The sequence below is a fragment of the Bubalus bubalis genome, chromosome 5, assembly GCF_019923935.1.
Source record: "Bubalus bubalis isolate 160015118507 breed Murrah chromosome 5, NDDB_SH_1, whole genome shotgun sequence".
Lineage (NCBI taxonomy): Eukaryota > Metazoa > Chordata > Mammalia > Artiodactyla > Bovidae > Bubalus > Bubalus bubalis.
In genome coordinates, this window is record NC_059161.1 from 131,177,562 (window position 1) to 131,191,626 (window position 14,065).

Consider the following 14,065-nt stretch of genomic DNA (forward strand, 5'->3'; position numbering starts at 1 on the left):
AAGCCGGTTTCCTTCCCTTCACTTCCACAGCACCCAGAGCTTGTCCGGCACAAGGCGGGTGCTCCCTGATCACGTGTGGGGGCGAAGTGGATACACAGGGTCCCAGAGGGACTGACCCATGAGATGTCAAGTGGATGTTAAGGGGAGGGGCTGCCCATGCCAGTCTTCTCGACCCTCACTGCGGGAGACCCCCATCACATACACACACACACGCAGACACACGTGCACACACATACATGTACACACATGCACACATACATGCACACACATGCATGCACACACACATGCCCGGGCCAGGGCTCTCCCTCCTGGAGCACCAAGGGCTGGGCTGGGACCAGTACAGAGAGCATCTCTGCTCTGTAATAAATGGACAAGCAACCTCTGCAGGGGGTAGGGGCCTCTCCACCCTTTCAGCCACCGGAGGGTCCCTTCTCAGAGGTCCCCTGCCACACTCAGGGGAAAGTCAAGGGTGTCAGCTTGCCTCCCACGAGCTCCAGCTCAGGACAGTCACAGCTGGATGCAAGATCAAGCCCGTGGCCCCTCCAACAGTTCACACTGCCTCGTGCCCAGAACTCCCAGGGGCCTTGTAAGTGTCTCTGAAGAAGAAGGAGGTGATGCTCTAATCGTTTCCTTAGAGGCCCGCTTCTGAGCAGCACTATTACAGAGATCATGTCCCCACTGAGCATCGGGACCAGGCCTGGTGACCAGGGGACACCAGCTGGGACTACCTTCCGTCAAGTGCCAGAGGCCAGCCCAGCTAGGGCCTCGCTGACCACTCCAACACCAGGGCCGGGTAACGACTGGTGCAAGGGTCCCCAGGGCCTGTGTGGGGAACAGCCTTGGCCCCCAGGGGGCGGGGTCAGGTTCAAGGGCAGGATATGAGCCTGCTTGGCCCCTGGCTTTACTCCTTCAGAACCACGTCAGGGGAACCCAGCAAACATTTGTGGAATGGCCAGGAGAGGAGGCAGGGCAAAGCAAGGGTTACTCATCCGTGGACATTAGGCTGACCAGCATGGAGGGTAGTGGTGGTGAAGGTCGGGGTCCTGGTTTATTTGGTAGTTACAGAAAAGAAAGGAATTCCAAGCTTGCATCTGTAAGCACAGAACCTCGGTTTGACCCCCTTTAGGTGGGGAACTGGGAGGACCGCTCAAGAAAAAGTGTCCCTGGGTGAGTCCCCTTGTGAAGATTCCCCCGTTCACATCCTGCTCAAATGTCACCTCCTCCAAGAGGCCTGGCCCCTGTGAACTACAAATTGGCACTTGCCATCTGTCTCAAGGATTAAGTATGTACTGCTGCAGCTGCTGACCTCCAACACCCCCCGAAGGGAGTCCAAGGTGAAGAAGAGAAATAGGGCACTCGGTGCTCAGGGGGAAACTGGCAGGACAGGTCTCCAGGGAGCTAGAGATCTTCAGGAGCTGATTTATGAGCCCAATTCTTGCATCTCCTCACACCTAGAAAAGCATTAAAACCCTTCATGAGGACTACTGTTCCTCATGACTAGTGAAGCTTTACAAGACTAGTAGAATCGTTCTGGGAAAATATCTGCTTGGCCTCTTCACCAAAATCACATACGCTGACCACCCCGCTCCTCTTTGGCGCAGTTTCTCAGAGCTCTCTGAGGTGCTGGCTCCTAGGCTGCAACTCTCATTTTGCCCCAAATAAAACTTAAGTTGCGGCTCACACATTGTGCATTTTTAAAGGTGACAGTTCATGGTGACCGACGACGTTACCCAGAGGGGGCTGGAGCCCTGGTATACGGCCAGAGGCCTCTTATACCTGTCCGCCTCCTTGGAGAGTCCAGACAAATCTGGGTAGGTGAACAGAGAAGTCTGGCATGCTGTAGTCATTGGGGTCCCAAAGAGTTGGAACAACTCCTGGTTCTCGGATCTCCTGTATTGGTTGATAATCCTGAGTTTTATTTGGTGGTGGAACAGGTACCTGCCTGCTTCCAACTGAAAGTTATTTGGGGGGGTGGGAGGGAGGTGGTGTGCAGATGCTGGTTGACCAGGGCACACTCACCTAAGGTCTAGATACTGGGTGGGGCTCTGTTGAAAGATACCAGGGTTTGCTCAGTTGTAGGAGACTTGAGTGGTCTTGGCTGAAGTGGTTAGGTAAGAGCCTGATCTGACACTTTTCCTCAATAGAAAAGCTACCTTAATAGAATTTGTCAGGTTAAAAGTGAAGATATTTATTACATGAGAGCTTTGCTCCAAAGGAAAGGGACAACTTTTACGTTGTGCCATTTTTTAAGTCGACGCCCCCATATCAGTCACTTCCCGGCATATTCTCCTGCTGAATTTCCTTCTTCACGTGACCTTCTCTGAAATGACCTGTCTGAATTCCTTTCCTTGGAACCCCTCCTTTGGGTGCGACCTAGGGTGGAGGATGGAGCTGATTCTCCCCTTAGGCAGCAGGAACTCAGCTCCCAGGCTAAGGGTCACAGAGGCCTCAGACAGGGCTGCGCATTAGCCAGACCAAGGGACTCGCTCTCCTACTCCAGAAGCTGGTAAAAACTGATCCCAAATGGCTGAACTGTGACCTGCTGTCCCCTCCCCACCTACACACACACACATACCCACACTCCCTGGCAGCCTTTGAGATTTGCCACAAGGCTGGGATGGTGCCAATTTACAGAGGAGGAGAGCCCAGGGTTACCAGGGCCGGGCCAGGCCAGGTGCTGCTCTGGGGCGCGGTGCTGGGGCTTGGGAGGGCTGTGGGCCACTTGGAGGATGAGGGTGGTTGGAGCCTCCAGAGAAACCACCTGGGAGACTCCCAGGGCAAAGGAAGAGCTGGGGACAAGGGCGCCCAGGGAGGGAGCAGGTGGAGTGGGGAGCCCTGGGGAGCCAGCCGCGAGCCTGGGGCCGGGAAGGAGCCGCAGCTCCGGGAGCCTCGCCCGGCTGAGGGGTCCAGCGGGGCCAGGCCCGGTCCCCTTCTGCCCCGACAAGGTCGTGGCAATTCTCCGGGTCAGCACGTGGCCCGAGGGGGGACAGGAGGACAGCTTGCCCGAGCTGACGCAGCAGCTCCTAGTGGCGGGCGGCCCCGCCCCTCAACGCTCAGGCCCCGCCCCGCGCCGGCCCGGCCCCGCCCTCCGTCGCCGGCTGCAGGCCACGTGACCAGCCCCGGTGCAAACAAGCTGGTCAGCTGACGCGGCCCAACTGCGCCGTCATCCCGGCTATAAGCTCGCGACCTCCCGGGCTCTCCGCTTCGAACGGGCCGCCGCCGCCATGCAGACGCCCAGGCTGCTGCCGCTGCTGCTCGCCCTCGGCCTGCTGGCCGCGCCCGCCGCCGCGGTCATCAGGTGAGCCGCGCAGCTCGCGCTCCCCGCGGACGCCCGCGCACCCCTGTGCCCCCGCCGGGGTGCAGCTGGGCCGCCCCCGGGGCCTCCTGTGGGGCCTACCCGCGGGCGGGGCGGGGGAGCTCTGCAGCTGCGGGGCTCGCCCGGGGGTCCGCGCGTCCTCTCCTCCCTGCCATTATGGGGTGGGGACCGGAGGTAGCAGGAGGGCTGTGACTGGGAGTCGGCTCAGCGTCCCCAGGACAGGTAGGGTGGAAGCCTGTGCTCAGGGGCCCGCTCTCGGCTGGAAGACAGGAGACCCAGAGGCAGGCCCGGGAGGCCCCTGAGCTTGGGTAAGTCATTTTTGCGCCTGGGGTCTCCCTTCCCAGCTGTGAACTGGGCCTGGGCTCATCCCGGTCTGTTCGTCCAATGAGATCTTCCCACAGCCCCTGGGCCAGTTGGACGACCCTCTGGACACCAGGAGGCCCACAGGGTCGAGAGGGAGTCAGCCTAAGGATGGGTCTGGGGGAGTGGCCCAGCTGGCACCAGGCCCTGGGCGGCTTCCCCCACTGCTAGGCTGGGGCTGTGTCCCACCTGCTGCCTCAGGAAGGACCACGCCCTCCCCAGGCTTGGGGGCCCCCACTGGGTCCAGCGAGGCCGAGGACTGTCAGGCTGGTCCAGGGCTGTGCCATGCTGTGTCAGCGAGACAGAGGGTCCCCCCACCCTCCGGGCCTCGCCAGGCAGGCTGCTTGCCCAGCAGGAGAGGGGTGCGAAGGGCCCACCCTCTTCTGCCCTGCCTCCACCCTTGCCCAGGCCTGGAGCCTTAGTGCTGGGCCTGGGCCGGCATTCTTCCAGCTCTGCTGTGGGCCTTTGCCTGTGGGCAGGGGGGTGGGGTCTTGGGGCTGCAGCAGGCTTGAGCCTTGCCAAAGGGCTGGCTTGTGTGGGCCCCTGCGTGGGCTGTGGCCTAGGGGCAAGTAGCCCTAGCTGGAGCAGTTGTGGGGAGCAGCTGCAGGCCTGAACCTGCCCTGGCCTCACCCCCAGGCCTTCCACTGGGGACGCGAGCCTGGAGCTCCTCAGGTTGGGGCAGCTGAACCCAAGCCCCCACATCTTCATGTCCAGTGGAACTGCTGGCATCTGTCTCCTTAGTCACTGGAGGGAGTGTCCCCCTCCCCCGCCCCCAGACAAGAAGCCCAGGCTCCCCCAGCCTGTCCCTGCTTAGGCAAGAGGTCAGGCCCACATCTTCCTGGAGCATGCCCTTGGCCTGCTGGGAGGAGCCACTGCGACCTTGAACTCGCAGATCCCCAGGCTGGGAAGTAGCTCTTCTTGCTCAGGTGGCCTCCTGTCCCACCTCCTAGGGCAAGTTCAGACCCCTGGGGAGCTGGGGGTGGAGAAGGACCCCTCCCTGCTGCTGGGCAGACCACCCAGGCTGGCATGTGTGCTGGGCGGTGGGGCTCCTGGGAAGGGTCCTCCAAGGAGGGGCACCAGGCCTTGCCTGGAGTGTGGCCAGCCTAGCAGCCCCCACCTCCAGGCCCCAAGTGTCAACCTTGACCTCCAGTGGTCTGTTTAATGGGGAGAGAGTGACGGGGTTCAGTGCGGCCTGGGGTGAGGACTGGAAGGAAAGGGGGGCTCCTGTGAGGGGCCTGGGGTTGGTCAGGGTGAGCTGGCTGCTTGGAGTGGGTGGCCTGGAAGTCCCCCTCTGGCGGCCAGAAGGTGGCCACCCCGCAAGTCGGACTGGTGAGCTGGGACCATCTCTGGGGGGTCTGGGTGGGGCGGACCAGGCAGATGGGGCCCCATGGAGGGCTTTGGGCAGACGCGATAGCTGACCGCTGACCCTGGACCCATTCAGTGTGGGGACAGGAGACCACAGCGGTGCGTGTTGGAGCCCCCAGGGTCTGCGGGGGGGCGGGGAGCAGGCATGCTGGACCTCCAGCTTGGTCGTGGGTGTGGGAGCCTCCCGGTGGGCTGTGCACCAGCCAGCCCTGATGAGCCTGACCCCTGTCTTGACAGGATCCCGCTGCACAAGTTCACATCCATCCGCCGGACCATGTCGGAGGCCATGGGCCCCGTGGAACACCTGATCGCCAAGGGCCCCATCTCGAAATATGCCACTGGGGAGCCTGCTGTGAGGCAGGGGCCAATTCCCGAGCTGCTCAAGAACTACATGGACGTGAGTGTGGGGGCCGGGGAGGCAGCCTGGGGCTGGGGGAGCCCGCTGACTGCTCACAGCACTGCGGGCAGGAGCTGGCTCTGAGGAAACGTTCCTGAGCCGGTGTGGGTTTGGTGAAATCCTGTGTTCTCAGCCTCCAGTGGTTTGCCAGCTTCATCGGTGTGGAGGGCGGGGCTTCCACCCAGCCCCCCTTGATCCCTTGTGATGGGCGTTTCCACCACGCCCTCCTGACTGAGGGCTGTGACTTCCCTGGCCCCAGCTCCCAGCCCCCCTGCCCATCCTGGCCCAGGGGGCTAGGAGGGTTGGCTGGAGCAGCTGAGCACCTCCCTGACGTCTGCTTCCCCTCCTGCCACCGAGCATCAGCTCAGAGCCGGACTGGCATCTTCATCCTGGTGGCCAGCCCCACGGGACTGCCCCAGCCCCTGCAGCACATGGGGGAGCCGGCCTGGCGCGGAGGAGCCCAGAATCAGGCCCGGGCCTGCCCGCGAGGCTGTGGGTGGGGGCCGGGGGTCCCTGAGCTCAGTTCACCTGGGCCCGCCTGCCTGGGAGGCACCCGCTGCCCTGGAGCCTCTGTGCTTGTCTCGCCTGTCTTTTTGGAAGGCCTGTGGCAACCACGGCCCAGTCCCTGCACCCTGCCTTCCTTTTTGGTCAGTGACCAGCCTGTGTGCCCACTGCTTGCGGAGGGGGAAACCAGCTCAGAGGTGGAACATTCTGGAACACACAGCATGCTGGGGCAGGTCGCCCTGGTCCCAGCTCTGGGGCCAGGTCCTCCGGGGCTGCCCAGGTGACATCCTCTCCACGCCCCGCCCCCCCCCCCCCCCCCACTACCTGAGTTTTGGGAAGTCAGCCCCTCGCTGCCATCCGGCCTCTGGCCCACTCAGGTTTAGGGCAGGTAGCTGCGCCCTCTGTCCTGCCTGGCTGGAGCCCGGGCCAGGAAGCTGTGGCCTCTTGAAGGCATGTGATCAGACGGTGGCGGGGGGGTCTGCCTGGGGCCTGACGGACCAGTTCCTGATTCCTGCCCCCCAGTATGCACGCACACACCGTGTGCATGCATACCACGGGTATGGAGATTTGCTGAGTCATTCTCCAAACCCCCAGCACCCCCCCACCCCAAGTCTAGACACTTCTGCTGGGTCATGAGTTAGTGGCGGCCGCTGCTCCCTGGAGCCAAGCGGCCGGAGAGAGATGCCCAGAGGTGCTGGAGCCGGAGCCCTGTAGCGACCCGGGGCCCGGCCTCTGTCCGTGGGACGGCAGGGCCCAGCGGACCCCAGACTCACAGACGCCTGCGCCCCTGATCTCTGAGGGGCCGAGGATGGGGTCCTCCTGGAGGCGTGTGCCCCCTTCATGCTCACCAGAGCCCTCACCCCACATCTGGGCCTCCAGGCTGCCTCTGCTGCCCCGTGTGCAGAGGTGGAAACTGAGACCCAGGGCAGTGAAGGCCGCGTGCCCAGCACTGAGGGACTCAGCCTGCCTGTGCGTTGCCTCCCCAGGACCCCCTGGACCCCTCTGCCCGGGGTCCTCCAGGCTCGGCCCGGGGGGATCTCAGGGCCCAGAGTCAGGCCATCACTCTACCCTCATGCTGGGGAGGAGGCCTTCCCTCCCAGAGCCCTGGACCCGACCGAGGGCTTGGGCGGGGACGGCGGGGTGGGCGGCTGAGACAGCCCGCCTGGCCCCGGGCCCCTGTCCTGGCCTGGGCCTTCTCTCTCCCCGTTTCCCACCCTAGCAGACCCTCCCCGGCCTGGCCCTTCTCTCAGCCCCGCGGGGAGCCCCGTGCCCTGCCCTGACAGGCCCCACCCTCCAGGCCCAGTACTATGGGGAGATCGGCATCGGGACGCCCCCGCAGTGCTTCACGGTCGTCTTCGACACCGGCTCCGCCAACCTGTGGGTCCCATCCATCCACTGCAAGCTGCTGGACATCGCCTGCTGTGAGTCCGCCTGTCCCAGGGGCCTGCCGTGGACCCCGGAGGGAGGGACCCCGGGCAGGGGCGTGCCCCCCAACCCGCTGCTTGCTTTCCCGTCAGGTGCTGGAGGCCAGCCGTCTAGCCTCAGCCCACCCTCTCCCGTCTTAGGGCAGAGATGTCCGGGTGGACCTCTTGGGCCACCTGCTGCTCCCATCTCTCGGCCACACCCAACAGGCGGCCCCTCCGGATTCTCCACCGTCCTCCCTTCCTTGATTTAGGGACGGGGCCATGGGGGTCATGGGCTGGACCACCCGCCCGGGGGCTTGCTGGATGGGCTGCAGCGGGCAGCGGGGGCCCAGCAGAGCTGGTCCAGGGCTGGGAGGATTGAGGCTGCAGTTGGGGTCGGGCAGGCAGGCTGACGGTCCCGCTCGGCGCAGGGACCCACCGCAAATACAACAGCGACAAGTCCAGCACGTACGTGAAGAACGGCACGACCTTCGACATCCACTACGGCTCGGGCAGCCTCTCGGGGTACCTGAGCCAGGACACTGTGTCGGTGAGTGTCTTGGAGCTGCTCGCCAGGCCGGCGGATTCACCCCTGACCCCAGGGCCAGGCAGGGGTCTGCTGAACAGGGGAGCCAGGGTCTCAGCTGAGCAGAGGCCCGGAGGTGGAACAGCTGGGCGAGCTTCGTGGGGGGACGTGATGGGGGCACGTGGTCCCGTGTGTGGGCCAGGTGGTGCTGGAAAGGCTGGCAGGAGAGGCAGGCCAAGAGCCCCCGCCTGCAGAAGCGAGAGTGCCGGGCACGGGTCTGGGCCCAGGACCGGCGAGTGACGAGTGGCGAGGCTCCTAGCCACACAGCCAGGCAGAGGAGCCGGGGGACAGCGGGGGGCCACTGCAGCCAGAGCTGCCGACCAGGGGCAGCTGCCAAGGGTGTCGGGCAGCGTCTGGGGAGGGCTGCGGGGTGCCCGCAGGACGCGCCTGCCTCCCTGGGGAGCAGGGCGGCGCCCCCATGGGCTCTGCTCGGGCGGATCCCCTGGTGCCCGGCCACAGGAGGCATCTGGGTTGGGAGCTGCGGGGAGCAGAGCAGAGCAGAAGTTAGTCCCCTCCCAGCCCCCAGCCCCATGAAGGCCGCGGGAGGCCTGTCCCCAGCCTTGGTGGCAGGAGGACCCTTCCTCCAGCCTGCCTGGCGAGGCCGCCCTCCCCCTCCATGTCTGCCTGGCGGGAGTGGGGGCCTCTGCCAGGCTCTCTCTCAGCCTGAGACAGGATGTCGCGCACCCCTCCTCCGCCCCCCAGCGTCAGCCCCAAGCAGCCTTTCTTCCCACATCCTGCTCTGCGTGTGTCTGCAGCCTCCGCCCTGGCTTGGGGGAGGGGGTAGCATGGCCTTGAGTCCAAGGTTAGATCCAGGGTTCCCCGAGGGCAGGAGTGGGCGTGTGGGAGGGCCTGAGCTCAGGAGGAGCTCGTGGCTCCCTGCTCCCCCGCTTTGCAGCCGTCCTTGAAACTGGCCCAGCAGAGCATGGGCCCCGCACCCCCGCTATCCCCACCCGGGTCCAGTGCAGGGTCAGCAGCCCTTACTCTGGGGCCGAGTCCCGTGCGCCAGATGATGGGCACCGACTGAGCTGGCTTTCGTGGCCGTGGCTGCCCGCGCAGGGACGGGGGTGAGGGGCCGCCTGGGGCCCAGCGTCAGGCTTGGTGTCCACACGGTGCCTGACCCCTGCTGCCCGCCCCCCGTGGCCCGCAGGTCCCCTGTAACCCGTCCTCATCCAGCCCCGGTGGCGTCACGGTGCAGAGGCAGACCTTTGGGGAGGCCATCAAGCAGCCGGGCGTGGTCTTCATCGCGGCCAAGTTCGACGGCATCCTGGGCATGGCCTACCCCCGCATCTCCGTCAACAACGTGCTGCCTGTCTTCGACAACCTGATGCAGCAGAAGTTGGTGGACAAGAACGTCTTCTCCTTCTTCCTGAACAGGTGTGGGGGCGGGGCTCTGTCGTGCCACCCTTCCCTGTGGTCCCCTGCCAGGCGCTGAGCCGCAGCTCTCACTGCCCAAGGGGTTGGCGCCCTCTCACAGGCGGACAAACAGTCCATACCGAAGGCTGGGTCTCCCCGGGGTCCCCGAACCACGGTCCCCCAGCCGGGCGGCCCTGGATCTGGGATCTTGGTCATTGGGCCTGCCTCCTCCGACAGCCCAAGCTGGGCCAGGGGCCCTTCCGGTCAGTCTGCCTGATGTTCCTGGGCCCGGTGACAGGCAGGCTGTTCCCTTCCCCTGGGTCACTTTCAGCCCAGCAGGGATCAGGCCACGAGCCCTGATCTGTGCCAGGAGCTCTGGAGGCAAGGGAGCTGGGGTTTTCCCATGGGGGTGACCCCGGGAGAGCTCAGGGCAATGCTCCCACGTTGTAGAAGCAATGCTTGGTGCCGGTCACGCTGGGGAGGGGTCGTTGGAAAGGGGGTCTCAGTCCCCCAGCCCCTGGCCTCTTCCCACGACGGTGCTACAGGTCCTGGGAGGGAGCCCCCAAGGGGGGAGGTTTGCAGGTGTGGCAAGGCGGGGCATGGGCAGGGGGTGGGCCAGGCAGCCTGCTGCTCCTGGTCACTGGTCACCACGCCCCGCATGCCCCGTCTGGGTCCGACCCTGGGCACTTCTGGTGGAATTCCAGCTCAGAGCCTTTGGCCCGGCCTCTGTATGGATGCTGGCCTCTGTCCTTTGCTCAGTCAGTGGCAAAAACTGAGCAGCTGCTGGGGCCGAGCCGCCGGCTCGGTGCTGGGTGCACGTGAGCCCTTGGGTCCTGGAGAGGCAGGCGAGGTGCAGAGGACCCAGGAGCTTGGCCAGGTCTGAGGTCAGGACAGATGGCCCAGCTCTGTGACTCCCCGGGCGCGGGTTCGGGCAGGAAGTGGGGGCGGGCGGCTGGCTTGCAAGGGCAGGGCTGAGGAGGGTACGTGTGTCCTCCACACGTGGGTGGTGGAGGTGACGGGAGGTGGCAGCCACAGCGATGGGTGGAGGACAAGTTTGGCGAGCACTGGAGACAGCCGGGCAGATGATGCTGAAACCACGAGTGTGACTAAGAGGTGGGGAGGGTCGGAAGCTGAAATCTGAAGTGGGAGCCAGTCTTACGGTGGTCTAGATGGAGAGCGTTCTCCAGAGCGGCAGGTGCAGAGGGCCGGGGGCGGGTGCAGAGGCTCCGCCCTGCTCAGGGCAGCCAGCCCTCCTCCTGGGAGCCCCTGGTTTTCCTTCCAGGCCCGTGAGGTCCCCGACCCAGGGCTCCTAGCACTCGCGTCCTCCTCTGCCTGCTGGCCCAAACCTGGCTGTTCTCAGAGGGCAGACTGGATCCCTTGTGGCCCAGGCAGGCTCTCCTGTCAGGAAGGGGCTTGGCCTGCGATCCCCGGGGTGTGAGATTGGAGCACTCCCCCTCTCCCCCCGCCAGATCCTCCCACCCCTGCATGCCCAGGAAGGGCCCTGCTCTGGGTCGCCTTCTGAGGGCCCCGCACCAGCCCTGACCCCTGTGCCCATCCAGCCTGGCTACCCGCAGTCTGGATGCCTGGCGCAGAGGTGGGCAGGGCGTCTGACTGCCTCCTCCTCCCCTGCAGGGATCCGAAAGCCCAGCCTGGGGGCGAGCTGATGCTGGGCGGGACCGACTCCAAGTACTACAGAGGCAGCCTGACCTTCCACAACGTTACCCGCCAGGCCTACTGGCAGATCCGCATGGACCAGTGAGCGCGGGGCGGGGTCCTGCCTTCGGCCCCACAGGGTGGGACGCGGCCCGTGGGGGCCCTGCCCGTGGCCTTGCGCGCAGCAGGGCTTGTGGGGGCACCAGGGGGCCGGCCCAAGGGGACCTGGGCCCCATGTCCTGCCAGCCCCAGGTGCTTCCTGCCACCTCCCAATGTCCAGCCAGTGGGCCCCCCGCACATAGCTCCCTCGGGTGACCTGTCCTTGGCTCCTCCAGCCACCTCCCTGCGCCCCCCCAACTCTGCTCACGACCCAGTCCTCCACGGGCAGGCAGGGGCTCCAGTGGCCCTGGGAGGGGACTCAGGCCCCCGCCCCTCCCCGCAGGCTGGATGTGGGCAGCAGTCTGACCGTGTGCAAGGGAGGCTGTGAGGCTATTGTGGACACAGGCACGTCCCTGATAGTGGGCCCCGTGGAGGAGGTGCGGGAGCTGCAGAAGGCCATCGGGGCCGTGCCGCTGATACAGGGCGAGGTGAGCGCTGGCAGGGCTGGGGAGGCGGGCAGCCCCTCCGATGGGCCCACCCCGTACACTGGCTCCTCTCTAACCCCCCCCGCAGTACATGATCCCCTGCGAGAAGGTGTCCAGCCTGCCTCAGGTCACTGTGAAACTGGGGGGTAAGGACTACGCGCTGTCCCCGGAGGACTACGTACTCAAGGTGAGCGGGGCCGCGGGGCGGGGTGCAGACGCCTGGGGCGCGGCGCGGGTGGCGGCCGGCGGTGACGGTGTTGCCCGTGCAGGTGTTGCAGGCCGGCACGGCCGTGTGCCTGAGCGGCTTCATGGGCATGGACGTGCCCCCGCCCGGCGGGCCGCTCTGGATCCTGGGCGACGTCTTCATCGGGCGCTACTACACTGTGTTCGACCGGGACCAGAACCGGGTGGGCTTGGCCGAGGCTGCCCGGCTCTAGCTGGCCCCACTCATCACTGCTGGAGTCCAGAGGAGGAGGCCGCCCCGCCACACACACCCACACACGCACACACTCACGCTCACACTCACGCTCACACTGCACTCACAGTCACACCACAGCCCGATTATCCCGAGGCCTGTCGAGCCGCAGTTCGGCTCTGTGGGTTCCCCTCCCTGGTGTCTGAAATGCTGCTTGCTGGTCTGTCTGTCTGTCTGTCTGATGGGGAGGCGGCCTGGAGCCGAGCCAGCGGGCAGCTCCGGTGCACAGAGTCCTCTCTCTGACTTGGAAGACGCAGCCTGTTGGGTGGCCGTATCCTGGAACCCCCGCCCCGGGTGATTGCCTCGGGCCCAGCTGCCCTCCCGGTCGCTCTGCCCCGCAGCTCCAGCCCCCGCCCACCTGTTCGTCCTGGACGCCGTGATGAAGGGCCCGCTAGGCCTGAGGACAAGCTGGCAAGGGTGGCAGGGGCCAGAAGCCAGTCTTGCGAGGCCTGCAGGGCCTTGCGGGGGCTCGCCTCGTCGCGGAGGGCATCCAGGGCATTCTCTGGCCCGGGGTGGGGTGGGGTGGCTCCAGAGGGGAGGGGGCTGGGTCGGCCTTCTCCACGGCCACCCATTTCTTGAGTGGCTGGGAGCCAGAGTTGGCACGAAAATAAAGTTGTTCAGGCCTCTGCCTGTGTGTTGGCGTGTTTTGTGCCCGGTGGGGAGGGTGCGCTCCCCGTGGAGGCGGGGGAGGAGCTAGCACGCGCGGCCCTGCCCTCGCCTCAAAGGGAGGGCGGGCTCAGCCTGGGGCACCCGGGGCCCAGGCCAGGCCCGGACCCGGACACTTCTGCCTCCCGCCCAGCCTCGTGGCCAAGGTTCTGCCGCTGGGGGTGCCAGCTCAGGGGGGTGTCCGGCGCAGTGACCAGCGAGGTGGGCCTGGCTGGGGGCCTGTCTTGTGAGCGCCTACACTGAGGCACCATTTTTGGGCCCAGGTAAATGCCCACCACACTTCTTTAGAAAGTGTTTCCCGAGTCCCCTGCACACCTGACTGGGGGAGGGGGCGGGTGGCACCTGGGCAGCCTGCCTCCCTCCCGGGCCTCCTCGCCAGCCCGTGGAAGCAGTGTCTCCGTGAATAAGCCCTGCCAATCCTGGAGCAGGCCAGCCTGGTGTCCTGGGGGGGCAGGGTCCAGGGATCCAAGACAGGAGTCCCCTCAGGCTAGTCTGGCCTGTTTTGCTAGAGGGGGTGGAGGTTGGTCAGAGTGGTTGCAGAGCCAGGAGGTTTTGAGGGATGAATAGGAGTTTGTAAATGCTTGGTGGTGAGGCAGATGCCTCAGGGAAGGGTAACTCTGGACCCTGCTTGGAGCCCACCCCCCCTGCAGGGGTCAGGGTCTGATGTGACGTTTGTTCCCGTCCTGGTACCGTCTAGGCCGGCAGGGCTGTGGCTGTCACCGGCCTGGCCCCAGGGGGCCTGGAGACCACACCCCAGAGCCGGGCCCTGGCACACCTCTTCTAGAATTGCAAGAGGGATCATGAACGCGTGCCCAGTGTTCTCTGTGCCTGAAATCTGAGCCAGGAGTGGGCAGAGCTCTGCAGGGCCGCAGGGCTCCTGGGAGACGGTCGTCAGCGCCGCAACCTGGGAGCTTGCAGGGCAGAGCCTCCAGGAAGGAGGCTGCCTGCCCCTCACGCCCTGCGCCTTGACCATGCGGGCCTCTCTGTCCTCAAAGCCTCCCACCACCCCCCCAAGGCTGGCAGGGGCCCCCTCCTCCGCCTGCCTCGCTCACTGAGACTGGGCAGAAGGGGGGCCGTGTGTCCTCTCCTCTGGGACATGGGGACAAGACCCCCAAATGCCGCATGGGTTATTCGCGCAGGCTGAGCCCCCAGCTCCTAACCCAGGCTGGCAGGGCACTGGTGTCCTGCCCAGGGTCGGCTCCACCCAGCCGGCCGGGTTTCTCTGGACCCTGGAGTCTGACTCTGGGCTCAGACCCAGCTTCTGTGACCTGACCCTGAGCCTCGAGTCTCTGTCCTGGGAAGGTGGGTGACAGCTGGGCACTCCCAGCCACGGGCCTGACGGACGCCAGGAGGAGCCCAGCACAGGGCCTGGCGTTCGGCTGCTCCAAACGCTGGCTCTCACT

The 14,065-nt window shown here is 65.5% G+C and overlaps 1 protein-coding gene across 1 annotated transcript; it reads left to right on the top strand.

Annotated features, from left to right (window-relative positions):
• Positions 1 to 3,131: 3,131 nt before the first annotated feature.
• On the top strand, positions 3,132 to 12,622 carry CTSD (cathepsin D). Its single transcript, XM_025286995.3, has 9 exons — positions 3,132 to 3,298; positions 5,279 to 5,438; positions 7,240 to 7,363; positions 7,777 to 7,895; positions 9,079 to 9,305; positions 10,917 to 11,039; positions 11,380 to 11,524; positions 11,610 to 11,708; positions 11,791 to 12,622. The coding sequence occupies exons 1-9, from the start codon at positions 3,225 to 3,227 to the stop codon at positions 11,956 to 11,958; spliced, it is 1,239 nt and encodes a 412-aa protein (XP_025142780.1). The 5' UTR covers positions 3,132 to 3,224; the 3' UTR covers positions 11,959 to 12,622.
• Positions 12,623 to 14,065: the final 1,443 nt, after the last annotated feature.